This window comes from Canis lupus, chromosome 2 (assembly GCF_048164855.1).
Source record: "Canis lupus baileyi chromosome 2, mCanLup2.hap1, whole genome shotgun sequence".
Lineage (NCBI taxonomy): Eukaryota > Metazoa > Chordata > Mammalia > Carnivora > Canidae > Canis > Canis lupus.
In genome coordinates this window covers 13,756,991-13,776,038 of record NC_132839.1, presented here as the reverse complement: position 1 = coordinate 13,776,038, position 19,048 = coordinate 13,756,991, and the positions used below count along the sequence as shown (strand labels likewise).

Sequence of the window (19,048 nt, the reverse complement as noted above, 5' to 3'; positions counted from 1 at the left end):
TTTCTTCTTTTCTTTTCTTTTCTTTTCTCTTTTCTTTTCTTTCTTTTCTTTCTTTCTTTTTTATCGGAATGAATTCTCTATCTCGAGAGCTGCTTCTCTCTCCCCTCTGACTCCCCCGTTTGTACTTTAAGAAAACAAATGTGTGTATTTTTGCTATGCATTGCATTCTTTTATTTTGTGGTTCATTCTGGGCTTTGGTGGTAAGTCCTGAATGAAAAGTGGCAGCCCAAACGCAGGACAGATCTCCTCTTGTCCCTTCCCCTCATTGCCTGCGTGTGCAGCAGCTCTCAGAATTAACTGATGTCTTTAAGTGGCTTTTCGGCGGGGTATATACTTTCTAAATGTGCATATGTAGTCTTGATGTATTTTTATTTTCTTTGGGTTTTGTACACTTTATTCTGATAACGAGGGAGATACTGTCCTGTGATGTCTCCAGCCCTTCCCAAGTTCCTGTGTGGGCAGTGGCTACAGGTAGTGACTTGACGTTTCTCTTTTTTTGGAAGTTAACGGTGATATTGGGCGGAGAGCAGAGTATGTTCGTTTAAAAATGTGTACAGAATGTTTTTGCTGCTATTTTGTGGGTGTTCTTTCACTTAGCACTTCATTCATCTTTCTCATGGGTGTGTGGATACCTAATGAGCTGTGGCAGTGCGGAAGTATGACGAATGTCCCGTTTACCTCCTCCTTGTGGCTTGCATGGACAGTTGTTGTTGCTCTCGTTTCAATCGAGTCTTGGCGAGGTGGGGCTTGTGTAGCTTTCTTGCAGATATGTGTTATGCTCCTTTTTTATATTCCATCTTATATGTGTTTGCATGTGTACATATGTGAAAATCGAGGCTCAGGGTAGGACAGATTTCCTGTTTGTCCTTTCCTTTATTGCCTCCTTGGGTTAGTAGCTGATATTGTTTTGTTTTGTGGGGTGGGAGAAACTAGGGTATGTATTTAATGTATATAAATAGACTTTGTATTACTACTCATTTCGTACTGTGTCCTTCTCAGAGGACATCAGAGTACTTAATGAGACGTGGAGGTCCGGATGTATGACAATCTCCTCTTGTCCCCTTCCCTTATTGCCTGTGTGGGCAATAGCTAGTAGAATAGTTGTTGAAGTTGGGGGGAGGGAGGGAGGGGGTTGGGGGAAGGGATGTGTACATGCTGTATATACCTATTTTTACTGCCAAGTTGTATTATTTCATTGGGTACCCAGACTGGAAGGTACCCAATAAACCATGGAGGTCCGGATGTATAACAATCTCCTCTTGTCCCCTTCCCTTATTGCCTTAGTGGGCAATGACTAGTAGAGTAGTTAATTAGTTTCAGGGGTCCTTTTGTGGGTTTGGGAGTAAATACTTTTAAATATATATACATGTTTCTACTTCCTTATTATAGTATTTCACTGGGTACCCCGTCCTTCACCGGACACACAGGTCCCCAGTGAACCGTGGAGTTCTAGATGTATAGCAATCTCCTCTTCTCCCTTGCCCTTTTTATCTACGTAGGCAGTCATTTTCAAGTAGTTTGGATTTTTTGAAGTCTTGAGGGTGAGGGTGGGAGGGTGGGAAGGGACTAAGGGCAGGATATGTACTTTTGAAAACTGTATGTACAGTATTTCTTACTATATGTGTTATTCCATTTTGTACCCCGTCCCTTGCTTGGACGTGCAGGTACTTAATGAGACGTGGAGGTCCGGATGTATGAAAATCTCCTCTTGTCCCCTTCCCTTATTGCCTCTGTGGGCAATAGTTTAGAGTAGTTGTAGATTAATATTTGTACACTACCACTCCCTCCGCTGGGAGGGTGGGGATATATATACTCCTTAAGATGTATATAAATATTTTTGTTCCTTTTTTCTGTTACTGCATTTTGTACCTAGATCTTTCCTTGGATATTTAGGTACATGATGAAAATTAAGGTTCATTCTATGAAAAAAATCTCCTCGTGTCCCCTTCCCTTATTGCCTGTCTGGGCAATGACTAGTGGTATAGTTGTTTTGAGAGGTTTTTTGGGGGCAGGGCGGTGGGGGATTTCTGGGCTTACATTTCTTAAAAGGTACATAAATGTCTGCTGTGGTGGTGGTGGTGGTTTTGCTCTTTTACTTCAAACCGGTTTTTTGGTTTGGATTTGTAGATGTGAAATGTAGTGCAGAGGCCCAGATCCAGAGGAGCGGTAAGCCCTTTCTCCCGTTGCTTACGGCCTGTTGTATGAGAGGACGTTAGGACTTATACTTTGTTTTTGAATTTCTTAATGGGGAATGGGCCCAGTAGGTAAGATAGTTGATGTTTTAAATGTATATAAATGCTTCTGCTTCTTTTTGGTGTTTACTTCATTTTGAATCTAGTCCTTTGCCATGAGTATTTAGGTACTTAATGAAAGTTGAGATTGATTCTATGAAAAATCTCCCCTACTCCCCTTCCCTCATTGCCTGGTGGGCAATGGTAGAAGAATAGATGTTTAGTTTTGTCTTTTGGAGGGGTGGGAGGGGGGTGGGAGTAGTCTGGATGAGTGTGTGCGTGCGTGTGTGCGCGCGCATGTAAATTTTTTTTTTAATGTATATAAATGTTTGCTACATTTTGTGTGTTATTTCACTTCTTACTCAGTCCTTTGCTGGGACCTGTAGGTACACAGTGAAACATGGAGGTCCATACGTATGATAAATCTCCTCTGCTTCCCTTCCCTCACTGCCTGCATGGGCAATAGTTTTATAATTTGGGGTGATTTTTTTAAGGGGGAGAGATTATTTGGGTGGGTAGTGGGGAGGGGCAAAGGTCAGGGTATGAACTTTGAAAAAGTGTATATAAATGTTTTCCTATTATTGATTTTGTACCTCCTCTTAGCATGATGCATAGGTACCGGATGAAAATCGAGGATCAATGTATGACACATCTCCCCTTCTCCTTTCCCTTATTGCCGATGTTGGCAATAGTGAGTAGAATAGTTGTGTGTTGTTTATTTACTTGGTTTTTTGGAGGGATTTATAGTTTTGGCAGGGGAATATTCTTAATATGTATGAATATGGGTTTTTTTTGTTGTTGTTTCATTCAGTATCTAGTTCTTTGCATGGCTCTCTATATTGGGACCTAATGAAAACTGAGTTTTATAAATTGGCAGATTGCTTCGTCCTTTCCCACATATTTTCTTATTTAGCAGTAGCTAGTATAGTTTTGTGGTTATTCTGTTTTATTCTCTAGGATATATGCCTTTAAAAATGTAAACATATAAAAAAATTTAAAAATGTAAACATATATATATGCACATATCTAATCTGCTTTTCTTTTTCGTTATTTTTCATTGATACTTAGTCCCTTCCAGGGTGGTGCATGGCTCTAACAAAAATAAAGTCCCACCAAATCCCTGCCCTCTGACTTGAAAGGCAGTCGGGATGGTGTAACTAATGGCAACAGGTATATAGCAAGTAAGTTGGGAGAAGATGCTTGGATATGGTTGAGTTATGAAAGTTAATCAGATTCAGCATCCTTACGTGGATTCAAATGGAAGGAAATGGTGAGAAGGGACTTGTACTTTGGAAATTACAGAGAGGCGAGAGGACAATACTAAGTAAAGAGTATGTTTAAAGTTCATTGCTGATTAATCTCTCAGTAACTGGCATGCCAGCCGGTAAAAGTGCTGCCTAGAATTTATTTGAAGACCGTTGAGAGTAGCTTCTTTTGGAGGCCTGGAATTCTGATTTATCTACAGAAGTCTCCTGCAGTTCCATCCATAGCATATTATGTAACTGATAGAAATTATTTTGATTTTTGAAATGAACCTTTTGACTTATTGCCACGGTTCTAGCGAATAACAACGTGGGCCCAAAAATCATTCCATAAAGAACTGGGGGGCAAGCCCTCTTTGAACGACCATCTATGGTAGGGCAGGTTGGCCCTTTTTTACCCAGAGCTCTTCTGTGTGGCTGCTTCTCTCTCCACAGTTCTCCATTAGCTGGACCATTCTTGTTCCTTCTTTCTTTCTTTTTTTTTTTTTTTTTTTTTTGTCTTTTTATCCTCAGTGCCTGTAATATTAGATGTTATTCTCAAGTACATTTTTAAAAATGGAAGTCAGAAAAAAAAATGGAAGTCAGTGTTGCCTCATCAGCTGTATGTTTTTTGCATGCATTTCATACATCCAGACTTGTGTGTTCACTTTCAGCATTCTTGAATCATACTGACTCTTCCTCCGCCACATGGTACATGTTAGGACTCCACGTTTGTCCGTATCAAAGAAAATGCATGTGTAAAATCCCTCTCTCCCTCGCTGCCTCTCTTTCTTCCTTCCTTGCTTTTTTCCTTCAGGCTTCTAAGCAATCTTTGTTTGTTCTACAGTTTATAATGAATATAATGCTGAAGATTTGCCATATTATTTTATTTTATTATATATATATATTAGAAACATTAATAGGACTCCTAGAACATTTGCAAAGAGATGTCATTTACCATATCAAACTCTCAGGTTCTAGTGTTCAAAAATTAGCCTATACTTTGCTATTATTTATACCTGCTGCTGTAGAAAAAAATAAAAGTTTGTTCATGACACATGTAGCTTTGATCGTAAATAAGTGAGAAAGGGGCACCTTTTTGGAATTAGTCCTGGTAGTCATTAGTGACAGTTCTGAGCAGTTCTTAATTTGAAATACTTCAAAGAAGTAAAGGTCATGGCTTAGCTGAATGAAATGCTCCAAAAGTTGCACTGTATAAACCATCAGTACAGTAATACACTTGTGTATGTATGTGTGTGTGTGTGTGTATACATATTATATAATGAGAATTACAGCATAATTGGAGCATTTGCATTAATCAGCAAACTCACACTGAGACAAAACTTAGTCTTCTGGCCGTCTCGATTAAAGCCAAGTGTTCCATGTTGCTATGAAGAGTAGGCTCTTTCAAACACTTCAAAAAGTAATTACTTGGAAACTTGTAAAAGTATTACATTTTTGTATTTAAACACCTATACCGATCTACAGTTCTTTGAATCTGAGCTTGTGGGTGGAATTCTAAATTTGTATCATAATCTGTCTTTTGTGGAAAATTTTGAAAACAGTATGTATAATATTATATATATGCAAATTGTGTTGTGTCACTTGTAAAGGGAAAAAGCTTATTTTTCTTTATACTTCTGATAACTTGTTTTGCATATGACCAGCACTGACTGAAAAGGCATGTGTAATTGCAAACACTGTTGCTTTTTTTTGTGAAATGAAAATAAAAGTATTTAAATATAAATGTTGTGTTGGCCTCTTTGGATGAAAAAAACTACACGTAAAATGGTACATCTCAGATTACACACTCGACCAGGATAATGACCATATTCATTGTCTTGCATGATTTGTTTTCTACTCCACTACGTACCCCAGTATCTCTACTGCCTATAACTCCGGGTTTCTCACACTCACACTATTGACACTGGGGCTCTCCCGGGCATTCTGTGATGACGAACAGCACCCTTAGCCTCTAATGCAAATAGCAAACACAAGCTAATGCCAACTCCAGCGTGACAAGGAAAAATGCCTCTAGACTTTGCCAAATTTCTCCTGCAGTGGGGTAAGGATTAAAACTTCCATTGGATGCTTGGGGCAGGGGGCTCAGTAACTGTTACATGAATTCTATCTAGGGCAATTATTTACTTTTTAGACTGAATTGCTTCTTGTAAACACACTTCAGTAGCAGTTGGTACAGTAATAGTTAAGTACCTAAATCCATATGAGACATGTAATTACTTATGCCTGTGAAACCAAAGAACACTTACAATCTGAATTTGAAAGTGAAAGGACACTGAATTTTACCAGGGGACACCCGTTTTGTTTCACATGTAATTGGAGCGGGACCGCACAGCTTTATCAAGGGACAGTGCCACAGTTACATTCCTGGTCACATCTACAAAAGGAGTTTCTCTTTCTAGCCCCATAAATTGTTTTGAAGGACAGTTGAGAATTTCTTAGGCTTCCAGATAGGGGAACTAGAACCAGTATTTTCCTATGGTTAATTGTCAAGGCTTTAAGTTAGGGATGTTAGGGCAAATAGAGTATCTCTTTATCCCCCAACCCAAAACCCTATTTCCAGTGACACACAACAACCTTGAAGCCATACCTTTTTAAAATCTCATAATTAATATTAATATTAATATTATTATTGATCATTAATATATTGGAGAATCAACAAAGTAAAGGCAACCTACTGAATTGGGACGATGGTTGCAAGTGATCTGTTAAGAGGTTAATATCCAAATTATATAAATGACTTCTACAACTCAACACTAGAACACCGAGTAATCTAGTTATAATGGGCAGAAGACCTGAATAGACATTTTTCCAAAGAAGACATGTACATGGCCAACAGGATCCCCATGACTCATCATCAGAGAAGCAAATCAAAACCACAGTAATAAATCACCTTAACATCTGTAAGGATGGCTTAGAGGATCAAAAAGACAGGAAATGTCAAGTGTTGACAAGGATATGGAGAAAAAGGAACCCTCGTGCACTGATGGGAATGTAAATTGATGCAGCCACTATGGAAAACAGTATGGAAGATCCACACAAAATTAAAAGAATAACCATACGATCCAGTAATTCCACTACGGGCTATTTATCCAAAGAAAACAAAAACACTGATTTGAAAAACCATATGTACCCCTGTGTTTTTTTGCAGCATTATTTACAATAGCCAAGACATGGAAGGAACCTAAGTATCCTGTTGATAGATGAATGGTACATATGTCATTTATACACACACACACACACACACACACACACATATATATATAATGGAAGCTTATTCAGGCATGAAAAAGAATGAGACCTTGCAACAACATGATGGATATAGAGGTTATTATGCTAAGTGAAATGAGACTGTAAAATGCTATATGAACTTCAATAAAAATATATATAAAAATACTATATGATTTTGCTCTTATGTGGAGCCTAAAAAAAAAAAAAAAGCAGAAACAGACCCATAAACAAACTGGTGGTTGCCAGAGGGTTAGAGGAATGGGCAAAATAGGTGAAGGGGAGTGGGAGGTACACTCTTCCAGTAATGGAATGAATAAGTCACTGAGATGAAAGGCACAGCACAGGGCACGCAGTAAATGGCTTTAGTGTTGTATGGTGACAGTGGCACCATATGCTATACTTGTGAGCGCAGGCCCGTGTGCAGAGCTGTTGAATCCCTGCTGTACTCCTGAAGCTAATGTAACATTGTGGTGTCAACTATACTCGGGTAAATAATAATATACTAGAGAAACGTTCTTAGGAGTTGCCAGGATTTTGATCAGAAGCTGCTGGTTCATGGTTCTTACCCTTTTTTTATTCATGGATATCTGCAATAAACAATTGAACTAAAATTCTTTATAAATGTAGAGAAGAACACTTCGATTTTGATGGACTTTTTGATGAGAGTGATAGAACTTTATTTTTGAAAATCATTTTTAGAATTCATGGCACGAAAGAGTTTGGGTTCTATTTTGCTTTACTTCAGTTCTTACCATAAAGCTCATCCCCCCCCCACACACACACACACACACGCACACACATCCAGGGCTTCCTAAAACTAGTGACTGAGGTAAACAGTTGACTTACATGCTCTTCAGAGGTGTTACCACCAGAGAGCAAGACCATGCTTTTAAATCACCGTTACGGCCTACCTTCACTAACTAGTGATATGTTTCCAGAGCTTTTTGCCGTTTCATTTTTATTATTTTTCTTATGGTCACCCAGTCAGTTATGCGATTGTGATTTCTGTTGTTGGCCGAGCTGACTTAGAATCAGGACACTTGCGTATATGTGTAACAGCTTTTATCCTTAATATCCTGCTCATTTTTTTGAAGGATGCACATAACGTATTAATATAATAAAATAACCAAACAATTGGTTAAATTATGTGATGAGCCAAAGTTGAAGCGTTGAGTAGGCTGCACCAGGAGGCCACAGATTGAAAGGAAGTGAGGGCCAGCAGACAAAAAGCCACATCAATTTAGGAAAGGCCACGGAGGGGAGACAGGGTATTGCTTGTTCCGTGCCGTTTGCCCAGAAGCCGGGTGTGGAAACTGCAAGCCCTTGTGCTGGATGCTTTCTGATGTTGCTCTTCTATGTCAGTGTGGCACCAAAGTGACGCTTGGGTGCTTCGTGCAGGATTGCACATGGGCTGCCCTGTGCAGTTAGCGGCTGTTTACATCTTCATTTACTTTGCCTCCCAGCCCTTTGTAATTTTTACAGTTAAGCGGAACTCTTGGAATATTACCATTATTACATAGTAGCAAGAGGTAATGATTTCTAGAAATTTAAACTATTTGAAAGGCTGTGGAACATAGACTGGCATCGGTCAGGACTGAGTTGATTCCCTCGTTCAACCATTTCCCACTTGTGTTTTAATTCCTCTTAGCCTCAGTTTTCTCCAGTAATAAAACAAGGACACTACCTGCCTTATGAGGTTGTTGGCTTCACCTTAATAAAATATTTATAAATTACCACATGAAATAAGTCCATCAGAGAAATAAAATTAGCATATGGTTTCACTCGTGGAATATAAGAAACAGCGCAGAGGATCACAGGGGAAGGGAGGGAAAAACTGAGTGGCAAGTCTTCAGAAAGGGAGAGAAACCATGGGGGACTCTAACTATAGGAAACAAACTATAGGATGGAGGAGAGGTGGCAGGGGATGGGGTGATGGACTGACTGGGTGATGGACGCTGAGGGCACATGATGTGTGAGCACTGGGTGTTGTATGCAACTGACAAATCATTGCACACATCTGAAATCACGTACGTACTTTATGTTGGCTAATTGAGTTTAAATTTTTTTTAAAAATTAGCACAATGCCTATAAATATCACAGTGACATGGTAAATGTCAACTGCTATTGTTAAAACTTCTTGCTGCTTTCCGGAGTATAAAGATGTTAATACCCTCAGTTACTGATGGAAATGAGTGGTTTTTTTTTTTTTTTTTTAATTGAATAGGTTATACAACTTACCAGTTAGGAAATTAGAGAAATAATTTCAGTCTAATTGTCTTTGTAAGTCTTAAGCCTTAAGTATGCAGATTTGAGAGCTATTGCCTGTAAATTGGAAAAAGCGTGAAGTTATATAGGTTTCACAACTGGAATGATACCCTATCACTGAATTTGTAAATAAGTAGGAAATGAAATCCTAATTATTGACTAATCTGCATGGTGGTAATAGGATCTACTTTGCAGTAATAACATCAGGCACAGGTATATGGGAAATGGATCCAGTACTTCATAGGAGCTCAGTAAATACTCCTTTTCCCCCCCTTTCAATAATGTATTTGCATTAAATATGCAAAAGAATCAAGCATGCACAAGTCCCAATTCTAGCTAGAAAATATGTGTACAGCTTAGCGCATGGCAGAGAAGTTGGCCAAAATCTCTCCTAGTGCCAGAAAAAAACCTTCCATGTGACGTAGTCTAATTCTCTCATTTTCCTGATCAAGTAAGAGCACCAGAGGCTGGGCCTTAGCGAAGACTCCCCCATAACATGACGTTATAGGTCAGATCTGCACGTGTGTTTGTATTAGAAAAAGTTCATGTCACCTTGAAAACAAATGATGTGCAATTTGCCTGCAGGATGCTGTTTGCCTGGAAACGAGTATTAGACTTTACTATTGAAAGAGGTGTTTGGTTATTTTAATGTGGAGCGTGGAATTAAAACTATCCTAATAATTCAACTTTTTTTTAATTAATTAATTTATGATAGACATAGAGGCAGAGACACAGGAGGAGGGAGAAGCAGGCTCCATGCCGGGAGCCCGACGTGGGACTCGATCCCGGGTCTCCAGGATCACGCCCTGGGCCAAAGGCAGGTGCTAAACCACGGCCACGCAGGGATCCCCTAATTAAACTTTTAAACTCAGCAGTTGTTCACACCCTCTGGATACCGCAGTCTCAAAAGCATGGGTGTGCGGAGGTTAACACCCGCGTCCCCCCTTGTGTGTGTCTGGACTAAGTGGGTTGCAATGAAGTAACCACTGTGAGGCGGGGGACACCAGGGTGGGGGGGTCGGAGGGGCTTCTCTCACCCCCAGAGGGGACACCAGGGCGGAGGAGGGGTGGTTAGCAATGGAGAGGCCCGGGAGCCCCCACGCCTGGTGACCGGGGCGAAGGCACACAAGCTCCACCAACTACAGGCAGGAGGGGAGGGGGCCTACAGTTCTGGGGAAAGAGGTGATATTAAAACACAATTTTCGGATCAGGCGTTTCACCTGTGCGGTGGTCGCTGGGCCCGGGCCGGGGGGGGGGGGGTGTGGGCTGCGGCCCCCTGGGCCCTGCGACCCGGCCCACAGGCCCTTCCCGGCGGGCGAGCGGCAGCTGGGGCCCAGCGCCCCTATTCCAGACACCTGCGCACCCTCAGCCCTGGGCCCCCGCACCTGAGGGTCCCCTCCGTGCAGTGGCCCCGGCAGCTGGGCCCGGGGCTGCCGTCCCCTCGGACTCCCTCCACGCGCTGCTCGACTGCATCTTCCAAACCAGCACGTTGCCCTCCTGAACGGCAGGTGCCTGTTGGGGGGCAGCCAGGTCCTGCCCTCCGGCTGCTGGGAGGGGAGCGCCCGACCGCCGAGCTCGCCCTGCTTCGGGACCGACAGCGGCCTCGGCTGACCCGGGGCGGAGGACTCCAGGCCGCGCGGCTCCCACGGGGTTCAGGCTCCAGCATCCAGTCGGTGTGACTTGGACCCCGCCCGGGCCTTGCCTAGGTGGGTGCGCGCCCCTTGACCCCAAGGGGAGCAGCGGGCCCGGCTGCGGGAATGCCACCTGGGCCTAAGCCACGGCCTGCGTGGCGGGTGGGAAAGAGGCCAGGGCGTCGGGGCTCATGGGGAGCCCAGGCGAAGGCACCCCGAGCCTGAGGCTGGCAGTGCTGCGGCCACCTAGTAACAGTGCCACCTTGAGGGCTGGGGGACCCTGGGCCCCCTCCCACCCCACCCCAGGACTGCCCCCCACTCACCTGGGTGTGCAGCACAATGTGAAAGCCGGAGGCCTCTCCCCAGATGCTGTGCAAGGGCCGCATCGATGCCTCGTGTCGCTGACTGGGGACCAAAGGCGCCTAGGCTCCCCTCGGAGTGGCCGCGCACGTGTTCCTTCCTGAGGCTTCCCAGTGAAGGACACGAGGCTGGAAGTTAATTGCCTCTGCTTTCACTCCGGGTTCCCCCCCAGTTCTAATTAGCCATAAACGAGCTTGGCTCACCTCAACCTGAGTTGTAAGAGGGCTTTCTTGTCTGGGTTGCTCGGTGTAGCCACGCAAGAATGAGGAGAGTGTTTCAAGGTAGACTTATAAATCGGGGGTCTTGAATTACACCAAAGTTCAATAAAAGGTAGAAGCTTGTAGCTGCCCGTAGTGGAAAACCTAGAGGTGAAGTCCCAGAGTATGAGGAATTAAATGCACCATACAGGAAATGCACGGTTTATCTGCTAGGCTTCCAGACGACAGGCCCCACACCTCCAATATGTCAATGACCGCCTGTGAGCCTCAGCAGTCGGAGCAGCAGTTCTGACCTTTGACCTCTCCAAGGTCCCTGCCTTAAATTAAGAGCAGTCTGCAGAAATCTTTTAGAATGTGCTTGGGATGCAGCAGCAGCAGCAAGTGGGTAAAAAACCCTAGTGGCTTCTGTCCTTGCCCAGTGCTCACCGGGAGTGACCAAGAGCAGGCGGGAAGACTCATTTGTCCGCAGATGGCTGAGGGTCCATACAGCCCATGTGGAAGGAATCCTAGACTCCTACAGAGACTAGGGAAATCTGAGTGAAATGGAAGGAATCCTGGAAAATGTGCTCCTATGAGAAACAAGTTGATGATGACTGGACAAAAATGGAAGTGCTTCTTTCTAGTTTGAGAGAGATGGTTAGGCAGCTCTAACAGAAATCCCAAACCTTCCTGCAAAAGGGCCAGAGCTGTGATCTGATTTAGGCAGTCCAGAAATCTCCAATGACCAAGAAATGAGTTGAGCTATCCTAAGTAGGAGTGGCTCCAGCAGGAGCCCTGGGGGTGGGGCTCTCATACAACAGCCAGATCCCGTCTAGGAGGAGTTAGTGTGTGGACTTGGGTGGAGGCTACCAGGACCCAGAGGTGGGAAGGTGCAGCCAGGTCCCTACAGGCAAGGAATCTTCTCCAGGATCTGTGAAATAGGGGTTCCCGTGGCTTAGGCAAGAAGACTGTGGCCCTCAGAGGTGTTCCTTGGTTGCCTTACAGATGGTTGTCCAGAGTTAGCCCAGGAGCATGCTCAATTCATACTGAGGATGAAGGATTGACTGTGGTTTGCCATGAAATGTGGTTCCAAAGGACCTCATGCTGACTGTGCAGAAGAGAACTACAGCTCTGAGTCCTCAGCCTACAGTTGCTCCAGGAAAATATCCTCTTTCACTTGTTACCACGCCAGCTCTGCAAATAGTTGGTGGAAAAACACAGAAGATACGTTCAGACCAGACTGATAAGGATGGGTATTTGAGGGTCTTGGTCACTGGACTTCTGTTGGAGAAGGCTGTCTGGTAAACGTGCCCTCTGTGACTTTCATGGCTCCACTCTCCACAAGGTTTGTTCAAGGTGATGATGCTTTGAGGCAGGTGCTTCATGACTTAGAATACCAAGCTTTTTCATGCTCCATACACACTAACAGTCCACTTTTGCAGACTCCCCTAGGAGAAGCATCATCATCATCCCTGGAGCAGGGAAGCCTCTCCCTTGCTTCATGCAGTACAGCAAGTGGCTGAGGATGGGGTGGAGAGAGGCAGGTGGATTAAAGCTTATAACATCTCAAGTGTATAGTGCTACTCAGTTCCTCAAATCCTTGTATGCCACTCTTAACTCCTTTCCTACTATGGATAAATCATTTCTGGCCCCAGCAAAGTAGTAGAAGCAGAAGATATCACGTGAAAAGAAAACTACAAATCAATATGTTTATAAATATAGATGCAAAAATCAACTAAATATGCAAACTGAATCCAACAATATGCATAAAGGATTATTCATCATGACCAAATGAGATTTATCCCAGGAATGCAAGGTTGGTTTAACACTCAAAAATTAATGTGACACAGCATATCAATAATATATCATACAATAAGACATAAAAACAACATGACTATCTCACCAGATGCAGAAAGAAACACTTGACAAAAACCAATGCACTTTCATGAAAAAACACACAATGAGGGGGATCCCTGGGTGGCGCAGCAGTTTGGCGCCTGCCTTTGGCCCAGGGCGCGATCCTGGAGACCCGGGATCAAATCCCACGTCGGGCTCCCAGTGCATGGAGCCTGCTTCTCCCTCTGCCTATGTCTCTGCCTCTCTCTCTCTGTGTGTGTGACTATAATAAAATAAATAAATTACTTAATTAATTTAAAAAAACACACACACACACAATGAGGGATGCCTGGGTGGCTCATTGGTTGAGCGTCTGCCTTTGGCTCATGATGTGGTCCCATAGTCCAGGATCAAATCCTACATCGGACTCCCTAAGAGGAGCCTGCTTCTCCCTCTGCCTGTGTCTCTGCCTCTCTTTGTGTGTCTCTCATGAATGAATGGATAAAAATCTTTAAACACACACACACAAACACACACACACACACACACACAATGAAGTAGGAATAAAGGAGAACTTTCTCAATCTGCTAAAGGGCATCTATGACTCACCAATTGCTAATGTCACATTTAATGGTGAAATATTGAAAGATTTTCTCCTGAGATCAGGAACAAGGTAATGAGGCCAACTTTCACTACTTCTATGCAACATCATACTGAAGGTTCTAGCCAGAGCAATTTGGCAAAAACAAAAAACAAAACAAAACAAAAAACAAAACAAAATACCATAGCAACAACAACAAAAACCCAATAATAAAAGGCATCTGATGAGAAAGGAATAAGTAAAAACATCTCTATTTGTAGATGGCATGATCTTATACATAGAAACCCCGTATCAAAAAAATATATATATGAGAGCTAAAAAATGAGTATAAAAGGTTACAGAAGACAAGATCAATGGTACAAGTCAGTTGTGTTTCCAAACACTAACAATGAATAAGCCAAAAGTGAAATTATGACATCAATTCCATATATAATAGCACCCAAAAAATTAAAAGACTTAGGAATAAATTTAACCAAAGAAGTTCAATATCTGTACACTGAAAACCATAACCATTGCTTAAAGAAATCAAAGAAGACCTTGATAAATAGAAAGATCCCACGTTCATGGAATCACTGGAACACGTTATAGTGATAAGATGTCAGTACTCCTCAAACGTATCAGAATCTATCAGAATCCCAGCTACCTTCTTTGTAGGAATTGATGACCAGATCCTAAAATGCCATGAAAACTCAAGGAACCCAGGATAGCCAAAACAATGTTGAAAGGAGAACAAAGTTGGAGGACTCACCCTACACAATTTCAAAACATACTATGAAGCTACAGTAGTCAAGACAGTGTGGTAAGAGCCACAAGGACAGGCATACACATCAATGGAATAGAATTGAAAGTCCAGAAATAAGCCTATGCAGTTGTGGAGAATTGATTCTTTTTAAAGATTTCTTTTTTAAAGTAATCTCTGCACTTCTTGTGGGGCTCAAACTCAGAACCCTGAGATCAAGAGTTGCATGCTTCAGAGACAGAGCGAGCCAGTCACCCCTGGTCAATTGATTTTTGACAAGGGTACCAAGATAATGCAATGGGGAAAAAATAATCTCTTGGACAAATGGTGCTGGAACAACTAGATAGCCACATATAAAAGAATGAACTTGAACCACTACCTCATACCGTACACAAAAATCAACAATTAATCAAAATAGATCAGAGGCCTAAATGTAAGGACTAAAACTATTAAATTCTTAGAAGGTGTTTAAGATATGACACCAAAAGCACAAGCAACAGAAGTGGAATACATCTGACTTCATCAGAATTAAAAACTTTAGCGCATCAAAGGACCCTATCAGGAAAATGAGTAGATACACCACAGAATGGCACAAAATATTTTCAAATCGTATATCTGTTGAGAGTTTGGGATCCAGAATTTATAAAGTATTCATATAATTTATTTTTTTAATTTCTTTTTTTTAAGATTTTATTTATTTATGAGAGACACAGAAAGGCAGAGACACAGGCAGAAGGAGAAGCAGGCTCCATGCAGGGACCCTGATGCGGGACTCGATCCTGGGACTCCAGGATCACGCCCTGAGCCAATGTCAGGTGCTAAACTGCTGAGCCACCCAGGGATACCCCCCCTTTTTAAAAAGATTTTATTTATTTATTTATTTATTTATTTATTTATTTATTCATTCATTCATTCATTCATTCATTTATGAGAGACACAGAGAGAGAGAGAGAGGCAGAGTCACAGGCAGAGGGAGAAGCAAGTATTCGTATAATTTTTTTTTGTATTCGTATAATTTAACAATAAAATGACAACCCATTTAAAAAAAGAGACAAAGGATCCAGACATTTCTCCAAAGAAAATATACAAATAGCAAGCACGTGAAGATCCTCAACGTCATTAGTCATGAAGAAATGCAAATCAAAACTCATGAGATCCACTTCACACTTAGGAGGATAGTTACCATTTAAAAATGGAAAATAATAAGTGTCGGTGAGGATATAGAGAAATTGGGACCCTCATACATCGGCTGGTGGGAATGTATAATGTGGAGATCAGTTTGGCTCTTCCTCAAGGGGTTAAAGATTGAGTTACTGTAAGACCCACTTTCAGATACCCAAGAATTCGAAACAATGTTTATACCAAAATTGGTAGTTGTATGTGTGGACGTTCATCGCAGCATTGTTCATATTAGCTGAAAGCAACAACCCAAATGTCCACTAATTAATGTGTGGATTAATAATCAAAGTGGTATGTCCATTCAGCAGAGTATTCAGCTGTAGAAATGAATGAGGTGATGATACAATGCTTGGATACATATGCTTGGCTCTTGGAAACTTACCCTAAGTGAAAGGTGGGAGGAGAGCGATCTCACTGAGAAGGCCTAGTTAATCCCACTATTCTCTTTCCTTCAGTCTTTTGATCCTGGACGCACAGCTCATGCTGGGAACCTCTGAGTGATGTGCTAGTTCACAGATAAGAATGCCCAGCGTTGCCTCAACGCCCTTTCTTGGAGAAGTTGGTACATAGGCTTATGGATGAGTTGTGAACCTGCCTACCCCCTTCCCTGTAGCTAAGATTGACTGGCCCGGGAATGAACACACCTGGTGTAGGAGAAACAAATCACAATTTGGGCAGATACACTTAAGTTTTCCAAACTCCACAACATTGGGGCTTGGAGGAACTCGGTGTGATAATTCACAGTGACTGGCTGCATTTATGAGGCCGAGTCTGAAGGCATCCTCTGGTGTAGTGGTAGGGTGACCACCTCCTTCTAGTTTGCCCGAGACTTTCCTCGTTTTAACACTGATAGTCTTGCATCACAAGAACCCCCACAGTTCCAGGCAAACTGAGCAGTTTGTCACCCTAGAAAGGGGCCATTCTGGACCAGTATACGTATTTGTGCAGAAGGAGGCAAGGGAAGCAGACATATGTAAGCAGGGATGCAAAACTACAGAGTCAAACCTAGAATCAGTGGGAGCTGCTGCCTTGATTCCTGATGACTCTCCAGTTCCTTCCTCTGCCCGCCTGTTCATCCATGTAGTGGACCAAAGGTTATTGAACACTCACCTTGTTTTAGGCGATTTGGCAAGAACATAGATGACCTTGAGGTCTGGGTTTACTTCCCATTCCTTGGATTTTCCAAGATACCCGAAACTGTTTCAATAAGCTCCGTTTTATGTTCAGCAGATCTCTATTCCTTGCAACCAAACTATCCTTAACATACTCGCCCCCGAAAATGTTGGAGGGGACAAGGAAGAGGGAAGGAAGAGGGGGTTTGAGCCTAAAAAACTCCACAACTCTGCATCAGGGCATAAAGGACTCTCCTGTTTATGGTCTGTGTCAGCCTGTGTCCTTGTGTGGGATCAGGTCTGGGGACAGTGACATCCATAGATCTTAATGGCTGGGAACAGGAAGACTAAACAGACATTTTAGACATGGAACTTGGATGAAGAAAACTTCCGTTGTTTTCTAAAAGGTCTCCAATGAATTCTGGATGTTCTCACTAGGCCAGTGGCTTTCAGATGTTTTTTTTACTTCTATCCAAGGAAAGATGTACAGCAAATAGGGTAGATATCACCATGGATTACTCTGTAGCAATGAAAGCGATGGGCCGAGTGTGGATAGTGTCTTTTCAGTTTAATTTTACATCAATAAAAACACGAACCCAGAGTAAAGAATATTTTACAAAAACATACAGAAAACGAAAATAGAAGATACATTTAACTCATTATAATGGTTGCCATTGGGGTCAGGGAGGTGAATTGAAAGTGGTGGTTGGAGGATTAAGGGAAACAAGGGATGGAACTTCTGCTGACCAATGAGAAGATCTGAAATAAACTAATTAGTGTAATTGCGATTTTTTTTAAAATGCATTTTACCTTGCAACCCAGCACACATATGCATATGTTTAGCTGTAATGAATATTTCACAAATCATTATTTACCTTCACTATGTTCAGTGTTCTCCAGTTTTGTCTTATTTGATTTTTTTAAAACGCTAATCACAACTCACTCCTTTGTTTTCACGTCTTCCTAACGTGATAGGACCTGTAGTTGGAGAACTGTATCGCACCTCAGTGAGAACACCTGCTGGGCAGCTCTCAGTCTGTGTGACAAAGACTCCAAAACCCCTTAAGCACCGATGTTTTTGCAAGGAGAGGAAACAGTTTGCCGCTCTTTCATTTCATACAGATACATCCGGGGTTCATTTCTATTTCTGATTGAAGTCCAGAACTACAGTGTGTTAGGCAAAAAGTGGTCTCACAGGGCAGCCTGGGTGGCTCAGCCCAGGGCCTGATCCTGGGGACCTGGGATCGAGTCCCACGTCGGGCTCCCTGCATGGAGCCTGCTTCTCTCTCTGTGTCTCTGTCTCTGTCTCTGTCTCTGTTTCTCATGAATAAATAAATAAAATCTAAAAAAAAAAAAGTGGTCTCCTAAAGACGTCCATGTCCTAATCTTAGGAAGCTTGGAATTTGTTACCTTCCATGGCAGAGGAGAATTAAATTTGCAGATAGCCTGAAGGTTGTCCAGAGCTGACGTTAAAATTGGGAGACTAGCCTGGATGATCTCATTGGGCCCAGCGGAGTCACAGGGATCCTTAAAATTGGAAAGGGGAGACATAACGATGCAATGTGAGCAGGACTGTTCTTCCTTTTGCTGCATTTGAAGTTGGAGAAAGGGAGCCACCAGCCAAGGAATGTGGATTGACCCTGGAGGCTGGAAAAAAAGCAAGGCCATGGATCTTACCCACAGCCTAGGGAAAGGAACTCAGCCTTGCCAATGCTTAGATATTAGCCGGTGAGACCTCTATCAGATTTCTGGCCCACAGAGTCGTAAGATAATAATTTCGTATGTTTAAGCCATTAAAGTTTGTAATCATTTGTCGCAGCAGCAGATACAAAATAATTTATGAGGACAGTTAGAAAACTTGGATCTTGGGGTGCCTGGGTGGCTCATTTGGTTAAGGTGCCGACTCTTGATTTTGGCTCAGGTCATGATCTTAGTCAGGGTCTTGGGATCGAACCCCACATTGAGGTCTGCACTCATTCTGCTTGGGATTCTCTCTCTTCCTCTACCCCTTCCCCCACAAATTAAATTAAAAAATCTTAAAAAAAAAAAAAAAAGAAGAAGAAGAAAAGTTGGATATAATCAATTGCTAAGACGCTGGTACCTATAAATCCCATAATTCCAACCTCTGAGGAAGGAACTCTAAGCTTCAGATGAGCTTTACAAATCCAAGCAGAGTTACTTGGCAACCAGGAAAATAAACAGTTTCAGGAGCAGCCTGCTGGAGATTGGAATCGCCAACATCTTCCTGACTGTGTCTCTTGGTACAAACTTCTGCTTTTATCTGCTTTAAACTACTTTTAAAAATCCAGGGAATGATTTAGAAGATATATAAATCATCACCCATGATAACTTTCTCAAATATAGGAATTCACGGGGTGGTAAAAATGGAAAAGACAGTGGCTCTC

The 19,048-nt window shown here is 42.4% G+C and overlaps 1 protein-coding gene across 3 annotated transcripts in view; it reads left to right on the top strand.

Moving 5' to 3' along the window:
• LNPEP (leucyl and cystinyl aminopeptidase) overlaps nucleotides 1-19,048 on the top strand; it is a 111,603-nt gene that overhangs the window by 92,053 nt on the left and 502 nt on the right. The window contains exon 17 of one of the 3 annotated variants that reach the window (XM_072789688.1): nucleotides 9,705-9,854. The exons of 1 other annotated variant lie outside the window; for it this stretch is intronic. In XM_072789688.1, coding sequence (XP_072645789.1) covers nucleotides 9,705-9,843 — 139 coding nt within the window. In that variant the 3' untranslated portion in view covers nucleotides 9,844-9,854. Of the gene's footprint in view, nucleotides 1-9,704; nucleotides 9,855-19,048 lie in introns of those variants that run through there. One more of the 3 variants, XM_072789698.1, reaches the window with a different exon arrangement.